The sequence below is a fragment of the Ruditapes philippinarum genome, unplaced genomic scaffold (genome assembly GCF_026571515.1).
Source record: "Ruditapes philippinarum isolate M1 unplaced genomic scaffold, ASM2657151v2 ctg2302_1_1_1_1, whole genome shotgun sequence".
NCBI lineage: Eukaryota > Metazoa > Mollusca > Bivalvia > Venerida > Veneridae > Ruditapes > Ruditapes philippinarum.
The window spans coordinates 82,190-101,543 of NW_026866498.1; the positions used below are offsets into that span (position 1 = coordinate 82,190).

The 19,354-nt window shown below is 30.6% G+C and overlaps 2 protein-coding genes across 2 annotated transcripts; both read right to left on the reverse strand.

Moving 5' to 3' along the window:
* Positions 1-4,278: 4,278 nt before the first annotated feature.
* LOC132732662 (glutamate-rich protein 6-like) lies at positions 4,279-6,774 on the reverse strand. The gene is made up of 3 exons (XM_060719133.1): positions 6,538-6,774; positions 5,860-5,939; positions 4,279-4,787 (listed from the first exon to the last, which is right to left on the reverse strand). The coding sequence occupies exons 1-3, from the start codon at positions 6,628-6,630 to the stop codon at positions 4,598-4,600; spliced, it is 363 nt and encodes a 120-aa protein (XP_060575116.1). The 5' UTR covers positions 6,631-6,774; the 3' UTR covers positions 4,279-4,597.
* A 9,544-nt stretch (positions 6,775-16,318) lies between these two features.
* LOC132732663 (glutamate-rich protein 6-like) lies at positions 16,319-18,656 on the reverse strand. Its single transcript, XM_060719134.1, has 3 exons — positions 18,394-18,656; positions 17,761-17,840; positions 16,319-16,704 (listed from the first exon to the last, which is right to left on the reverse strand). The coding sequence occupies exons 1-3, from the start codon at positions 18,484-18,486 to the stop codon at positions 16,515-16,517; spliced, it is 363 nt and encodes a 120-aa protein (XP_060575117.1). The 5' UTR covers positions 18,487-18,656; the 3' UTR covers positions 16,319-16,514.
* Positions 18,657-19,354: the final 698 nt, after the last annotated feature.

Genomic DNA, 19,354 nt, shown 5'->3' on the forward strand with positions numbered 1-19,354 from the left:
ATATCGTCTCCTTCACAGTGCATGGTAGCGTTTATATTTATTCCTTTCATATACGAAAGAGTCTGAAATCAGGCAACATATGTAATCATGAGAAACATGTAGTTAGACTGTAAGATTACTGCCTAATATACACGTTTATATGTCTCATTTATCAAGTCAAACTTCTTCTCATCATTACGATCTTTAAACAAGGCTTATGGTTGTTATTTAAATGTGTTTTTCTTATCATCTGGGGGCCTCCACTTTCCATACCGCTAATTAGTGCCGATTATCACTAAGCCGGTGGTACGGTGTGCGAGAGATGTTGCACTTTTATTTCTATCTTATGAAACCTAATTAAAACCCTGTTTCGTATTGTCAACTCTTATTTTCTATAACTTTGTGGGGTTTTTTTTCTGGTTTTACATCGGTTATAAGTTATATATGACATATGTTTTTGGTCATAACTCTGCGATCGGCCCACATAATCTGCTTTCCAGGATAATTAACCAGTAACGACCTATGTCTCCACAAGTGTCCGACTACTACATTAAGTACTTATTCCACATAATTTCTGAACAAATGGCCAGTAGATCCAATGTCCTAGACAAAATACAGATCATTCGAGGATTAAACTAGCGACCCCTGGATTATTTATCCAATGTTCGCTTATTGAACAAAGCGGGCGGCTAGAAAATAAAAACAAAAAAGGACATGCTTGAAATATGTCGGTTCAAATTGTAAATTTATTAAGAAATATGAGAAAAGAAAACATATTACCTTTACAAGGGGCTAAAAATTGCAAAGATTCGATTATTAGTTTATTTTTCTTGTTTATTGATCAAAGGCTAATCAATTCTATTCATTTAGTCATACTCTGAACTTTTGAGTACGAAAACATTTCATGTTGGGGATTTTCGGCTCAAAAAACATAACTAAAGATCAGTTATGCATTTGGTATCTATGTCTCGGCACAAGGTAACAAATGAGTAAATTACAACAACAAAATATATGAGTGAAAATATTATTTAATTTCTCAGTTATATACGGTAAAGATAAATGCAGTCAAATACACAAATCATTCACAAACAAACATAAATTTTGAAAATAAAAAAGAAATTACCTTCATTTTGTAATTTACATTAAAAAATCGTAAAAATAATTTTCCTAATTTATACATTTTTCATTCAATTGACCTCTAATTATAACTAAAATGTGAAGTTATTTATTTAAAAGGAAAAGTTATTGCTAGAAATAAAATGTGTCAACAGTTATTACTTTTAATTGATAAGAAAATACATATTAAATCTTAGGTAATAACTGGTCATACATGGAATTACTGGACAAATATTTTGCCAGAGTAACAGCCCATAAAAGCCAAAGTAAGTACGCCGTATGGCTATTCCAAACATAGAAATATTGATTTTTATCCACTGAAATACATGTAGTTGATATAGCGATATTTGGGCATAACAATTTAAGAGAATCTGAATGATATTTATTTTATGTCAAGATAAACAGGTGAAGTTTTTTAACTTTATTTTTGGCAAGAAAATGAAACATATCCTTTAATGTTTGAATCAATTTTAATGACATTTGCCAGCTAGAGTATAAGGGGAGCAAGAGAAAATGACTGTTTAAATATTGTGACAACGTTTGAACTGTGATACGGTGAATGAATTAAAATTTTCACTGCAACAAAGACTTTTAACTTCTTCTCTTAAAATGAGGATCTATATACCAAGAGGTTGATAAAATCCACTTTAAAAGTTTGAATAGCTGTGTCCTAAGTGACAGAATAAAAAACATCAAAGTAATATAGAGTACGGAACAATACATACCTACAAATGTGTTTCTGATTTAAAACTCAATGATGTTTGCATATATTTTGCTAATTACCCCCCCCCCCCCCCAAAGAAAATAAAAAATAGCATACATACGTAAAAGACATGTGCATCCATACAAGAAATGTAGATCCAGTTCATATGGAAATAATAAATCAAGCTACCAAGATCAATAATACTCTAATTTAAGTGCACCAACTTTCTTATTTAACAACTTCTCCTCATTCTTTTATGATTACCAATGAAAATATTGTCACCTTAGTGCAGTAACGGATTAAGTCCTTCTAAACTTAATAGGAGTTAACCAGTTATTGCACTAAAGTTAAAATATAGTCTTGTGATATAAATATCTGATGCCATTCGTTACAACAAAACAGTTATCAAAATAACTACATACCCAAGTAGCACAATTACTGTATAGAAGAATAAATGCAAAACAAATGTACCCAGATAAACAATAACAAACGAAAACTACATTGAATTGCAATGAATCAAATATCACAGTCAAGTATATAAAATTTAAATATTTAATAATTGGAAGAAGCAAACATATATCTATACATTACATAACATACAAATGATCATCTTTCAAATAAAACAAAACATTTGCCCTATTTTCAGATATAGCAAGTTGCAGTAAAGATAATCTTTACTTGAGATTTGTAAATTGAATGTCAACCATTGATCCCTGCATGTAAAAAAATCTAGAATTCTTATTTAAAATATTTTATTTAAAAGATTTCGGTCAGTAATGATGTCTCGCCTATGTCAACAGTAAAGAGCAAGTGGAGTCAACATGTTCAAAATAGACCAACAATGCTATATACGGCTAGATGCTGAGTTAATTTGGTACAAAAGTCTGATGGAATGTTCTTAAATCACAGCAGAACAAATATTTTGTATATACATGAATTTAGGATTTTTAAAGTTGGTTGGAATTAACTAAAAGTCGCTACTGAATGACCTTTTTCATAAATTTAATCAATTGCAAATTTATTTTTTTTAAAATAGAAAATATTCTGTCTGTCGATCAGCATTCATTACTTGCTATTTTGACTGATGATCATCAGTATATAATAACGGCAGTTTCAACAAAGATAAAAACAAATGTAATAATTATAAGAATAACAAAGATTAAGAAAGGTGCTGTACATATTTGTACACAATTTTACAAAGAAAAAGAATGTATTTTCTCCACAGAAAATACTGATTTTTTCTCTATAAATATATGCAACAAAATATATTTAAGCAAAAACACCCTGTTTCATAATACCGACGAAAACTTACACACAATTTAAATGTTAAAACAAATTTAGCTTTAACAGTTTGATTCAAGGAACAAACCCTGGAATAAATTTCATACTCAAATACTTTAACGTCTTTAGGAAAGGCTTAAAGTTTAAGTCTCCATTTCACATTTATTTTGAAAATATGTTGACAAGTTGGCAGGATAGCAATTGGCCTGGTCAAAGCAACAACAATATCCTAAGAATGTTTTATAAACCTTTCCAGCATTCAATAATAATAATAATAATAATAATAATAATAATAATAATTTAGCAAATCTTTTATGTCAAAGTAAATGAAAACTGTCAATGACTTCAAAGTTAAAGTCCTGAAAGCAAATTATTCATTTCTTGAATAATCCTTTTCCAAAATTTCCATGCAATCTATGGAAATAAAGTGACATGGCATGAAAAATGAGAAGAAAATCCAAGGTTTGCAATTAAAACATACATAATACAGTTTACACTTACTAAATAAACAGTATGAAATCTCAAATAACTCTAATAATACTGGTTTATATCTAACAAAAGGTGCATTTACTACAAGATTGCAGGACAATTTTACAATACAAGATACATTGTATACCTCAATAAAAACTTGGCCAAAAAAGAAGGAATATTCATGGAACATTACATTTTATCTCCTCTCATTTTGAGCACATTTTTAGAAAAACAAAATCAATTCTAAATTAAGTTTCAGTCTATAGTTAATAAGATTAAATTTTGAAAAACACATGTTCTATTATACCATTTAAAGGGAATCCACTGAGGTTTTTTGACATGATGGGACTGAAAATATTTTTTCTAGATAATTGTACCATTTGATGTAGGTTTAGACCACTAATCTTTGTGCAAAATTTCAGATCATTCGCGCACACCTTTTTCCAGAATAATTATTTAAATTGTAAAAAACTGACCGTTTAAACGCTTTTCACTTAAATTAGGCTAAGAAAAGCATAAAAAAAACGATTTTCAATTTATTTCAAAGTATATTTCTTAACTATCTTTGCATATATTACTGTTTAAAGTGCCCCAGCTCATTTATGTAAGAAATTCAAATGTTATGTTTTTAGACTTTTAAACCTCAGTGGGGTCCCTTTAATGTTTACACTTGACAGCATTTTTCACTAATTTGACAAGTTTAAAAAGCACAAACCTAGAAATGTGCCGCTTTGAAGTTTTAATAGGAAAGAGGTGAACCTTGATAACTTTTAACAAAAAACATAAAACACATATTTCCTATCTAAAACTCATTGGCAGATATTTTATTGCTGCATTGTCTAAATACAAAATAAAATGGAAAAATCAAAACAATAAATAAAACTGAAAACAAAATCAACGATTTTATTGTTCCATAACAATGAAAAGGTCCAAACAAAATAACAAGAATTGAATTATTTACAATCAACAATTATTTGTGTCAAAATATATGTCAAAATATATGTATATGTAAATATTAAATGTAAATATTCCTACAAAACAAATTCCTTATGAAGTTACAGTAATGGACGGTTGTTTCTTTTCTCGAGCAGATTGTTGGGCCAGGTACAGTTGACGATCTTCCTTCATTTTCTCTGTCTTCGTCTGTTTAGACGTTATATGCAGAGGTGGCAACATCTTCTCCAGTTTTGGGTTGTTAGGGAATTTTAGCAAGTTAGCCACCTTGTTCAATAAAGCACTGAAAATAACAAAACATAAACTTTTAAATAAAGCCTTGTTACAACTGGCGAGCGTTTACGTATCTTTTTACGTAAATTTGGATTTAGCAAAACATAAATTTACATTTTGCGTTTCACTAAACAGCACATGCAATTTACATCAGTAATATTCAGTGAGAGTAACTTTACGTTTAAACTTACGAAAATGCGTAGCTAAAACAGTGAAACGCAAATAAATACGTAACATCTGTTTAAGCAAAAGGTATGTTCAAACTCAAGTTACTATAACATTAGTATGTTAGTGAAAAGCACCCCAGGTGTTTGATCTTTTCTGTCGAATGAGAAGCCTAACCATTAACAATGTTAACTAAATTGTCAATTTAAAGCTTTCAAATATGTTTTTCATATGGGAGAAATAGAGCATGTGTCATAGTATATACGTTAAAGACAGCTGTGTAGCTTATTTCACTTTTGAATAAATTGGAAGGTCTGTACCATTTTAAGTCCTAAATTTACTTGCTAAAGATAACTTCAGTTGGGTATTTTTATCAACAGATTTCATACAAAAAACAAATCACTATTATACAAGATATCTGGCTTGATTTATAAAGAGGATGACATAACTCATTCCAAAACTTTTATACTGCAATAATTCATCAATAAGGGACTGATACAGTTTATAACCATCATAAATAAAATCATACCAATTAAACTTTCACAAGATAACAAATTTCATTTATGTACTTTGTCAGACATGGTTATCATTTCAAACCAGTTCAAACAAACTAACTAAATCAAATTGAACCATCATCACATGTAAGATAGACAGATATGTTATCAATAATATATACAAAACATGTGAACAAATATCAACAAGGCAAAGGCAGTGTTCACAGGATGCTGCCCCAGACGCAATCCAGCAACAACAGCAGGACACCAAGAAGGCATCAAACCAAAACTGGGAGAGAACACAAGGGCAGCGAAAGGAGGGGAGGGACATGTCAAAGTGAAATGATAAGAAACTAAAAGGGGCCAATACAGGAAATTGCGATAATTTGAAAAGTTCAATCAACAATAAATTTTATCACTTACTCCACATGATTTTTCTTCTCCTCTAGGAAAATATATTCCTCCTCCACCTCTTTAAGTGGAGCATTCTCTGGAGCCACCAACTACAATAAGCAATCATTTGAATAATGTTAAATTATTTATACATCAATATTAAATAAACATGTTTGATGATTTTTACAATGTTCAGTAGTAGTAAATCAAATAATTATCAAACAAATGTATAAAAAAAATCTTCAAAAGAGCTGTACTAAAATTTTTCATTGTGCCAAGATTTGTATTGAATAAGAATTGTGCCAGATTTTGTATACAGTAGTACAAGAATTTGAATTTGTAAATGTACCAGAACTAGAATTGTTCAAGAATTTGAATTGGAAATTGTGCCAGAATTTGAATTTGTTCTTGATCTGCATTTGTATTGTACTAGAGTTTGATTTTTTTTTGTAATTTTGCCAGACAATGTAAATGCACCAGAGTTTTGCAAGTATAGTGGTGCATTGTTGTGTCATTTTTTTACTCAGCTAGTAGTTTTAGACAAGTACACTTTCAGGCAGTAAAGCAACTTCATAAATATTCTGTTTTTTATTGCTCGAAATAAGAATAATTTCATATATTGATCACCACAATTATATAAATATAAGTTTCAGAAATAAACAATTCATTGCCTATATAAATATATGAATCATGATACACATTACAAACCTTCAACCTAGATCCCATGTTAAATCTACAACTTCTCTTGCTAGCACTGAATGTCAAGGATATATTGTCCTGGCTCATAACACGTATTCCCATATGTCTATTAATACCTATACATATAGGTTGGAAGGGCGGGGCATGTACGTGGGTAACCTGATCTTTCCAGCTCCATTTACAACGTCTCGCGCCATAGTTGTCAAGCTCTATGCCCCCGTACTGATCTATATATAACCTTAAAATAGAAGCAAAATAATAAAATTATGCACATGTTCAACTTTTCAAAAGAAAAGAAAAAACTTTATTTGATCTTCATATAAATAAATACAAGGTCTCAAATCAGTTCATGACACTTAAATTAACAAACCATATCTCTCAAAAGACTGAATGTTATTTCAATATTGCAACTGTTGGTGGCCAACATAGAAATACATTAATATTGACAATGAAACCACTTAGTTATCAATACAGAGCTTTGCTTGCATGTACAGCTCAGTATAATTTACCAAGAACATAACACTGGATGCTCAAAATTTTAACTTTTTTATAAAAACTTAACTGGAAATTTTGTAGTTTTGTAGTAAGGCAAATTAATTATAAATACATATTTTAACAGTAAAAGGGACATAACTTAATTTTCAATGCTAAACTTAAGAGAAAAGTTGTTAAGTTTAAATAATTTTGCAATGATGTAAATGCCATGAGGCAAACAAAACTTCATTCCATTTATATAACATGTCTTTCTTTCATTCAATAATACAAATGTAGCATCACACATTAATTTAATAAATCTTTGATTAAAAATGTCTTAAAAGTGGGTCAGGAAAAAAACAATTTTTGATATGTCATCTTTTATCAACTTGTTCATTACTGATCTAACAATCAGCAATTTTATCAACTCATTAATGATAATAATGAGTGCAAAACCTAGGACTTGTAAAGTTAACAACATAGATTTCAACCTGAACAACATTCAATTACAACAACAGGTCCATTATGACCAGGCATCAATCAGAAATGTTGCATTGCATCCAAAGAGATGATTCTTTGTCTAATTTGTAGCTTCAAATTGATCAAAATAAGATCCATGGTAAATTCATTTAAACAATTTTAATTAAGGTAAATATAAAGAAATCAAATTTCAATTTTGGCTCTGATCTAAATTTGCCACAAGTATATTGAAAGAAGCCATTGAAGTGTATCTATATTTTCAGCTCTAATGGCCGAATTTCAAAGAAAAGCATAATTACATTAGAATCTCAAGATCAAAGGCTTTTAATGAAATACAACATAAATAAATAATCATTTTGGTATATAATTCTAATATTCATAATTTTCAACATTAGCTAACCATCGAAATTTATTTTAGTCACCATGATATAAAGAAAGAAAGAAAGAAAGAAAGAAAGAAAGAAAGAAAGAAGGAAAGAATGAAGGATGAATGAATGAATGAATGAATGAATTATTAGAAATTTTGGAATTCTTATTTGGTGACGTTTAAATGTCTTTATCACTTGCTTTACTATTACAGGTATTCAGGTATTGTTGAGTTTAACAGTAGAACAGCGGAAATTCGAAACAATGACAGTGATATTTAAGTCGAAAGAAATTGATCATTTACATTTGCTAATTACACATTTCTTTAAATTGATGAAGGTTGTTGTTCAACCGAACTTAGTAGAATAATAAAAACAGTTAAAACTTCACCTGGTGTTGACGTTGGCTCCTCTTTCTTCTTTTTGTGTTTGTTTTTAAATTGAGAAGCAGAAATCAACTCGTACGCAAAATGATTAACTTTTTCCGCACAATGAGGATATGCTAGTTCGCTTGAGAAAATGAATTATGAGATTTAAAACAATGGCAAATCATTCAAGGCCAGTGATTATGATTTAAAAGATGGAATGAACATGCACTTTTTGGAAAGATTTTTAATTGATATTTTATGAAAGTTATATGAAAAGATTGGAGAAATAGAACTAAAGAGAAAATAAACCGTCATAAGGCTGTAACGTTAGATGTATAATAGACACCGTGTCTGGAGAATGACTGCCTTAATGGTATTTTTTATCTTTTTTATCTCTAAGTAATATATACATTTATACAACAAATTCTGATTATTATCCACACCCAAAACAAAGAATTCTGATTATTATTTACAACAAAAACAAACACACATCATTTATTGGCCAATATAATCTTGACAATACAGCTCGACCAATATCAACCATTATATCTTACCAAACAGACACAACCCAACAACCAAATATAATGCAACAACAAAAACAGGTATGATCCAGCTGGGTAAAATAGCACTCCTAGACTGGTGGTTATTGTGCTATTCTATAAAGTTTGATCTCTCTTGCTAAAGAAGAAACCGGTTGACACATAAAAGTATCGATTATATTGATAGCATGCGTATTAACTGAAAAATAGGTGACCGAGAATCATTTATTGTAACCTTACAGTGGTAGTTTTCTATCACGACATGTTAAGAGGAAAAACTGACAAGCTACAAGTATTTCATGATAACAAACCCCTTGACAAACCTCGTGAATGGTGATAACAAATACTCTCGGCCGACACCACATACTTAAAATTGATTAAAATATATCGTCTCCTTCACAGTGCATTGTAGCGTTTATATTTATTCCTTTCATTTACGAAAGAGTCTGAAATCAGGCAACATAGAGTAATCACGAGAAACATGTGATTAGACTAGTAAGTCTGTAAGATTACTGCCTAAAATAGACGTGTTTACGTCTCATCAGGTTTATTTCAATTGAAAGACCCTGGTCTCATTTATCAAGTCAAACTTCTTCTCATCGTTACGATGTTTAAACAAGGTTTATGGTTGTAATGCGTGGTTTTTTCTGATCATCTGGGACCATCACTTTCCAAAACTTTATAGTGCCGATACTAAATTATCACTAAGCCGGTCCTACGGGGTGTGAGAGATGTTGAACTTTCATTATATCTTATGAAACCTTAAATGAAACCCTGTTTTTATTGTCATCTCTTTATTTTCTATAAGTTTTATTCTTGTTTTACAACATATGTTTTTGGACATATCTCGGCGATCGGCCCACCTTATCGGCTTTCCGGAATAATTAAACGAATAACGGCCTAACCGAGTACTATATTGAGTACCAATTCCACATGATTCCTGAACAAATGACCAGTAGATCCAATGTCCTAAACAAAAATACGAATCATTCGAGGATTAAACTAGCGACCCCTGGACTATTTATCCAATGTTCGCATATTGAACAAAGCGGGCGGCTTGAAAGTAAAAACAAAAACGTACATGCTTGAAATCTGTCAGTTCCGGTCGTAAATTAATTAAGAATTATGGGAAAAGAAACATAATTTAGCTGTACTAGGGGCAAAGAATTACAAATATTAGATTAATTAGTTATTTTTCTTGTTTCTAGGTTAAAGGCTAATCATCTATTCCTTTAGTCGTACTCACAACACAAACTTTTCATGTCGGTGACTTTTGCCTAAACAAAACATAACTAAAGATCAGTTACGAATTTGGTATCTTAGTCTCAGCATAAGCTAACAAATGAGTAAATGACAACAACAAAATATAGGAGTGAAAGTATTATTTAATTTCTCAGTTATATATGGTAAAGATAAATGCAATCAAATAAACAAATCATTCACAAACAAACATAAATCTTGAAGAGAAAATAGCAATTACCTCCATTTTTTAATTAACATTAAAAGTCCGTTAAAATGTATTTCCCTAATTTATACATTTTTCATTCAATTGACCTCTAATTATAACATAGTGAGGTAAACAAATAATGATCAATCAAAAATGTGAAGTTATTGAGTAAAAAGGAAAAGTTACTTTTAATTGACAAAAAATACATATTAGATCTTAGATCAGACTCGAATGTACATGGAATTACTGGACAAATATTTTGCCAGAGTAATAGCCCATAAAAACAAAAGTAAGTACGCCGTATGGCTATTCCAAACATAGAAATATTGATTTTTATCCACAGAAATACATGTAGTTGATATAGCAATATTTGGGCATAACAATTTAAGAGAATCTGAATGATATTTATTTTATGTCAAGATAAACAAGTAAAGTTTTGTAACTTTATTTTTGGCAAGAAAATGAAACAAATCCTTTAATATTTTAATCAATTTTAATGACATTTACCAGCTAGAGTATAAGGGGAGCTAGAGGAAATGACTGTGTACATATTGTGACAACGTTTGAACTGTGATAAGGAGAATGAATTCAAATTTTCACTGCAACAAAAACTTTTAACTTCTCTTAACATGAGGATGTATAGACCAAGAGGTTGATAAAATTCATTTTAAAAGGTTGAATAGCTGTGACCTTTGTGATAAAATGAAATACTTCAAAGTGATTTCAAGTACTGAACAATATATACTTACAAATATGTTTCTGATTTAAAACTCAATGTTGCTTGCATATATTTTGCTAACTACCCCCCCCCCCATGTAAAGGACATGTGAATCCATACAAGACATGTATATCTGGTTTATATATTAATAATAAATCAAGCTACCACAACATTAATACTCTAATTTAAGTGCACCAACTTTCTTACTTTACAACTTCTCCTCATTCTTTTATGATTACCAATGAAAATATCGTCACCTTTGTGCAGTAACGGGTTAAGTCCTTCTAAATTTAATAGGAGTTAACCAGTTATTGCACTAAGGTGATGAACAAGAGCTGTCGGTAGGACAGCACGCTCGACTATTCTAAGTGCTTGATAGTAAAAGAGCCTTGATAATGTTAAATTTCCTAAGTTCACAAAAGGACTAATTTTTTTTATAAATTCATGTTATAGGCCTAAGAAAGAGTCTAATTATACAGTATTGGCTTGACTATTATGAAGGTAATGTCACAAGGGTGTTTTATTGAGTATAATAATACTAATTACCTATGCATACATAAAATTGACAGAAAAGGTACAAAGGCTTATTAAGATTTTTTATCAAGTAAATCACTGCTTTATTATTATGAATGCATAAAATTGTCCCAAAAAAGGCACAAACCTTTCAGTAGTTATGGAGATAACAGCTTACAAGCAAAACTTCACCATGAATTTCTAAGTTGAAAAAGGGAAGAAAAACCAGCCTAAATGCAAGATAGAATTATGGATCTTTGTCAGTGACCTACAATTCTGACCCTAAATGCATATGTGAAGTTTTAAATAAATATCTTTAATAGTTATTGAGATATGTAAAACTTGCATGTAAACATTAACCAGGAGACAAAGTAGAAAAGGGATATGAATCAGCCTTTATACAAGATAGAGTTATGGAACTTGGTCAGTGACATACAGTTATGACCCTCAAATTATGACCCTAAGTACATGTGTAAAGTTTCAAGTAAATATCTTTGAAGACCTTTAACCTTTAACCAAAATTTCTAAGTTTCAAAGGGGCAAATAATTCTGCAAATATTGCAGACAGAGTTATGCAATTTTGCAAAATGATGTACATTGTTACTATAAAAAAGTATTGTAAATTTCAATTGAATATCTCAAGCAATAATTGAGATATTTGACTATACAAAAAAACTTTAACCAAAATTTCTAAGTTAAAAAGGGGCATAATTCTGTCAATATTATAGACAGAGTTATCCAACTTCTCAATCTGATGTACCTTGTTACTATAAACAAGTACTGTAAGTTTCAATTGAATATCTCAAGCAATAATTGAGATATTTGACTTTACAAAAAACTTTAACCAAAATTTTTAAGTTAAAAAGGGGCATAATTCTGTCAATATTGTAGGCAGAGTTATCGAACTTGTCAATCTGATGTACCTTGTTACTATAAATAAGCATTGTAAGTTTCAATTGAATATCTCAAGCAATAATTGAGATATTTGACTATACAAAAAACTTTAACCAAAATTTCTAAGTTAAAAAGGGGCATAATTCTGTCAATATTGTAGGCAGAGTTATCGAACTTGTCAATCTGATGTACCTTGTTACTATAAATAAGTATTGTAAGTTTCAATTGAATATCTCAAGCAATAATTGAGATATTTGACTTTACAAAAAACTTTAACCAACGCAGACGCAGACGCCGACGCGGACGCCGGGGCGACTACAATAGCTCTCATATTCTTCGAATAGTCGAGCTAAAAATAGTCCTGTGATATAAATATCTGATGCCATTAGTGACAAGAATACAGTTATCAAAATAAACTACATACCAAAGTAGCACAATTACTGTATAGAAGAATAAATGCAAAACATATGTACCCAGATAAACAATTACAAACGAAAACTACATTGAATTGCAATGAATCAAATATCACAGTTTGAGTTTATAAAATTTAAATATTTAATAATTGGAAGAAGCAAACATATATCTATACATTACATAACATACAAATGATCATCTTTCAAATAAAAACAAAACATTTTCCATATTTTCAAATATAGCAAGTTGCAGTAAAGGTAATCTTTACTTAAGATTTGTACAAATGTGTCAACTGTTGATTCCTGCATGTAAAAAAATCTAAAGATTTCAGTCAGTAATGATGTCTCACTTATGTCAACAGTAGGAGCAAGGGGAGTCAACATGTTTAAAATAGACCAACAATGCTATATACAGCTAGATGCTTACTTAATTTGGTACAAAAGTCTGATGGAATGTTCTTAAATCACGGCAGAGCAAATCTTATACATGAATTAAGGATTTTGAGAGTTGGTTGGAATTAACTAAAAGTCACTACTGAATGACCTTTTTCATAAACATAAATCAATTGCAAATTACTTTTAAAAAAACTTTTTTTGACTGTTACATCTTGGGAGAAAATACTCTTTCTATCAGCGTTCATTTGCAAAATTTTGCTTAAATTTTTCTGGATGTTACATCTTAGAACAAAAAGAAATCTGTCTGTCTGCGCTAATTAATTTGCTATTATGAGTGATGATCATTAGTATATTATAACGGCAGTTTCAACAAAGATAAAAAAACAAATGTAATAATAATAAGAATAACAAAGATTAAGATAGGGGGTGTACATATTTGTACACAATTTTACAAAGAAAAAAAAATGTATTTTCTCCACAGAAAATACCGATGTTTTCTCCACAGAAAATACCGATATTTTCTCTATAAATTATGCAACAAAAATTTAAGCAAAGAAAACCCTGTTTTATAATACCGACGAAAAGTTACACACAATTAAAATGTTAAAACAAATTTAGTTAGCTTTAGGAAAGGCTTAAAGTTAAAGTGTCCATTTCACATTTATTTTGAAAATATATATGTCAACAGACAGCAATTGGCCTGGTCATAGCAACAACAATATTCTAAATGTTTTATAAAATTTTCCAGCATTCAATAATAATAATAATAATTTCGCAAATCTATTATGTCAAAGTTAATGAAAACTGTCAATGAACTTCAAAGTTAAAGTCTTGAAGCAAATCACTTATTACTTGAACAATCCTTTTCCAAAATTTCCATGCAATCCATGGAAATAAAGTAACATGGCATGAAAAATGAGAAGAAAATTCAAAGTTTGCAAATACAGCCTACACATACTTATAAACAATATGAAATCTCAAATAACGCTAATAATACTGGTTTATATCTAACAAAAGGTGCATTTACTACAAGATTACAGGACAATTTTACATATACAAGATACATTGTATACCTTAATAAAAACTTGGCCTAAAAAGAAGGAATATTCATGGAACATTACTTTACATGTCCTCTCATTTTGAGCACATTTTTAGAAAAACAAAATCTATTCTAAAATTAAGATTCAGTCTATAGTTAATAAGATTAAATCTTGAAAAATATATGTTGTATTATACCATTTTATTTTTAAACCTGACAACATTTTTCACTTATTTAACAAGTTTTTAAAACAAGAGAGCCATGATGGCCCTGAGGTCGCTCACCTGTATATAGCCCCCCGGGGCCAAGTTTTACCCAAGGGCTTTTATTTGTTTATTTGAACAGACTTGGTAGACACCCATAAGAAGATGTTTCATGCAAAACATCTAAGTTCTAGCTCATTGGGTTTTTTAAAAGAAGATTTTTTAAGTTTTTACTATACACATATAGTTAAAAACAATGACACCCCTCGGGCAGGGCCAGTTTTGACCCCCGGGCTTTTATTTGAACAAACTTTGTAGATATTTACTTAAAGATGTTTCATGCTTAATATCTAAACTCTAGCTATTTGGGTTTTTTCAAAGAAGATTTTTAAGTTTTTGCTGTACACATATAAGGAAAATCAATGAGCCCCTGGGGCGGGGCCAGTTTTGACCCTAGGACTTTTATTTGAACATACTTGGTAGACACCCATTAGAACATGTCTCATGCTAAATATCTTAGCTCTAGCTCTTTGGGTTCTTTAAAAGAAGATTTTTTAAGTTTTTACTATATGCATATAGGGAAAATCAATGACCCCCGGGGGCGGGGCCAATTTTGACCCCAGGGCTTTTATTTGAACAAACTTGGTAGACATTCATTAGAAGATGTTTCATGCCAAATATCTTAGCTCTAGCTCTTTGGGTTCTTTAAAAGAAGATTTTTTAAGTTTTCACTATATGCATATAGGGAAAATCAATGACCCCCTGGGGCGGGGCCAATTTTGACCCCAGGGCTTTTATTTGAACAAACTTGGTAGACACTCACTAGAAGATGTTTCATGCCAAATATCTAAGCTCTAGCTCTTACAGTTCTTTAAAAGAAGATTTTTTTAAGTTTTTACTATATGCATATAGGGAAAATCAATGACCCCCCGGGGCGGGGCCAATTTTGACCCCAGGGCTTTTATTTGAACAAACTTGGTAGACACTCATTAGAAGATGTTTCATGCCAAATATCTAAGCTCTAGCTCTTAGGGTTGTTTAAAAGAAGATATTTAAAGATTTTTCTTTCGGTTGCCATGGCAACCAGAGTTCTGCATAGAATTAAATTCTTTGAACAATTTTTAAAGGTGACCACCAAAGGAACATTCCTGTGAAGTTTGGATGGAATTGGCTCAGTGGTTTATGAGGAGATGTCATTTAAAGCAAAAGTTTACGGACGGACGACGGACGGACGGACGCCGGACGGACGCCGGACGAAAAGCGATCACAAAAGCTCACCCTGTCACTTTGTGACAGGTGAGCTAAAAAGCACAAACCTGGATATATGCTGAAGAAACCATAATAATTTTTAACATAAAGACATAAAACACATATTTCCTATCTAAAACTCATTGGCAGATATTTTATTGCTGCATTGTCTTAAAGGGAGACACAGGCAAAATTTTCATTTCTTAGTTTTGAATTTTTCATTCATTTTTCTGTCAATGCCCGCAAAATGTTTACATTTGACAGACAAAAGGAACAAAGATTTTCTCAATATAAAGAATAAAATGGTGGTTTCCTAACTTGACCCGCGTGGGTCAGGTTAAAGCGCTAGGATTTCACAATAGGCACAGTTAACTTTGGAAAGGTTAAAGAACATGTCAAATGAATGACTTAGACTTGTTTCAATCGTACAATATCCACAATATCTGTTATTGTAACATCAAGGGTTTGTTCAAGTAACATGACTTGTTTTAAAAGTATTCAGTGATACTTCTGGCGTCTAAATTTTGTTCAACATATATAGATATATTTACGCTTCAAACCCAAAATATATAGAATTTAAACAGAAATTCATGCTGAAATTTATAAGAACGTCATATTAGCGTGATTTGAGTACATAAGCTCAATTTAATGTTTTTTTCATTATTTTGCCTGAATATCCCTTTAATACAAAATAAAATGGAAAAATCAAAAATAATCAATAAACTGAAAACAAAATCAACGATTTTATTGTTCCATAACAATGAACAGGTCGCAACAAATTAACAAGAATTGAATTATTTACAACTAACCAATCATTTGTGTCAAAATATATGTCAAAATATATGTATATGAAAATATAAAATGTAAATATTCCTATGTAACAAATTCCTTATGAAGTTACAGTAATGGACGGCTGTTTCTTTTCTCGAGCAGATTGTTGCGCCAGGTACAGTTGACGATCCTTCTTCATTTTCTCAGTCTTCGTCTGTTTAGACGTTATATGCAGGGGTGGCAACATCTTCTCCAGTTTTGGGTTGTTAGGGAATTTCAGCAAGTTAGCCACCTTGTTCAATAAAGCACTGGAAATAACAAAAAAAAAAACTTTATAAAAATATTTTGACAATTTGATTTTGACCTTTTCTGTCAAATGAGAAAGCCTAAATTTGTAACTTTCTGGCTGTTCATTTCCCATAAATTAAACAATAAAATTTATTCAACAAACTTTCTATTGCAATAGTTTGGCTTTAACTAAGTAGGTATGTCACTCTTCTCCCCTAATCTTTTCTTATTACTATCTAACTGTTTCTCAATCCAGTAAAAATATTAGCCAAGCATCATATTAACACTGGGAATAATTTCATAAATTTATTAAGGCTATGCATGGCCTTTTTTAACGACATATATAAACCCGTTTTATAGATCATCAATTTCGGAAATATTCATATCTGTTTTTATAAAGCCTTTATATAAGTTAAAAAAAACAGTGGTCACAGTTTATATCTTAGTCTGAGCATTACACTTTCAAATAATTTGGATGGGATCTACCTTTTTAAAGTCCTACATTAACTTGCTAAAGATAATTTCAGTTGGTCTATTTTTCAATAAATTTCATACAAAAACAAATGACTATTCTACAAGATATCTTGCAGGATGTATTATATAGTTATATAGCAGTTTCAAAAACTTTACAGCTGCAGTACTTTATCAATAAGGGACTGATACAGTTTATAACCATCATAAATAATATCATACCAATTAAACTTTCACAAGTTAACAAGCTTCATTTATGTACTTTGTCAGAGATGGTTATCATTTCAAACTGGTTCAAACTAACCAAATCAATTGAACCATCATCACATGTAAAATAGACAGATATGTTATCAATAATGTATACAAAAAATGTGAACAAGGACCAACAAGGCAAAGGCAGTGTTCACAGGATGCAGCCCCAGACGCAATCCAGCCACTACAGCAGTGCACCGAGAAGGCACCAAATCAAAACTTGGAGAGAACACAAGGGCAGCGAAAGGAGGGGAGGGACACCGAATAAGTGAAATGATAAGAACCTAAAAAGGGCCAATAAGAGAAATTGCAATGATTTGAAAAGTTCAACAACAATAAGTGTTATCACTTACTCCACATGGTTTTTCTTCTCCTCCAGGAATATATATTCCTCCTCCACCTCTTTAAGTGGAGCATTCTCTGGAGCCACCAACTACAATAAACAATCATTTGAATAATACTAAATTTTCTTTATATCAATATTGAATAAACATGTTTAGACAATTTTTACAATGTTTGGTAGTAGTAAATTAAATTATCAAGCAAAATCTTCAAAAGAGCTGTACTTCAATTTTTTAATTGTGCAAGAATTTGTTTTGAACAAGAATTGCGCCAGATTTTGTATACAGTAGTACAAGAATTTTAATTTGTAAATGTACCAGAACTAGAATTGTTCAAGAATTTGAATTGGAAATTGTGCCATTTGTATTGTACTAGAATTTGATTTTTTGTTGTAATTGTGCCAGACTATGTAAATGCACCAGAGTTTGCAAGTGTAGTGGTGCATTATCTTATTTTATTCAGCTAGCAACTAAGGCAAATACACCCTTTCAGACAGTAAAACAACTTATCAAATATCACAGTTTTTCCTTAAAAATTAAATTAATTTCATACATTGATCACCACAATTATGTAAATAATAGATTTTCAAAAATAACACACTCATTCATTGCTTATTACTATTAATCATGATACATATTACATACCTTCAATCTAGATCCCATGTTGAATCTACAACTTCTCTTGCTAGCGCTGAAGGTCAGGGATATATTATCCTGGCTCATAACACGTATTCCCATATGTCTATTTATACCTATACATATAGGCTGGAAGGGCGGGGCATGTACGTGGGTGACCTGATCTTTCCAGCTCCATTTACGACGTCTCGCACCATAGTTATCAAGCTCTATTCCCCCGTACTGATCTATATATAACCTTAAAATAGAAGCAAGATAACAAAATTATACACAGGTTCAACTTTTCAAAAGAGAAGAAAACAATTTATTTGACCTTCATATAAATAAATACAAGGTAAGTAATTATAAAATATAAAGCTAGATATGTTTAGAATTTCAAACTGGTTCACGACACTTTAACAAATCACATCTCTCAAAAGACTGAATATTATTTCAATATTGCAATTGTTGGTGGCCAACATTAATATTGGCAATGACACCACTAAGTCATCAGTACATAACATGCCCTGCAATTGTACACATGTATAGTTTACCTTGACCGTAACACTGGATGCTCAAAATTTTTAATTTTTATGAAAACTTAACAGGAAGTTTTATATTTTTGTAGTGAGGCAAACTGTTTTAACAGTGTAAGGGGAATAACTTAATTTCAATGCTTAACTTAAGAAAAAAGTTGTCAAGTTAAAATAATTTTTCAAAGATGTAAATGCCAAGAAGCAAACAAAACTTCATTCCATTTATATACATGTGTTTCTTTTATTCAATAATACAAATGTAGCATCACACTTAAGTTTTAATAAATCTTTAATCAAAAATTGTCTATAAAAGTGTGTCAGGAAAAACAATTTTTAATATGTCATGTTTTATCAGCTTGTTTATTACTGATCTAACAATCAGCAATTTTATCAACTCATTAACGATAATTATGAGTGCAAAACCTAGGACTTGTGTAAGTTAAACAACATAGATT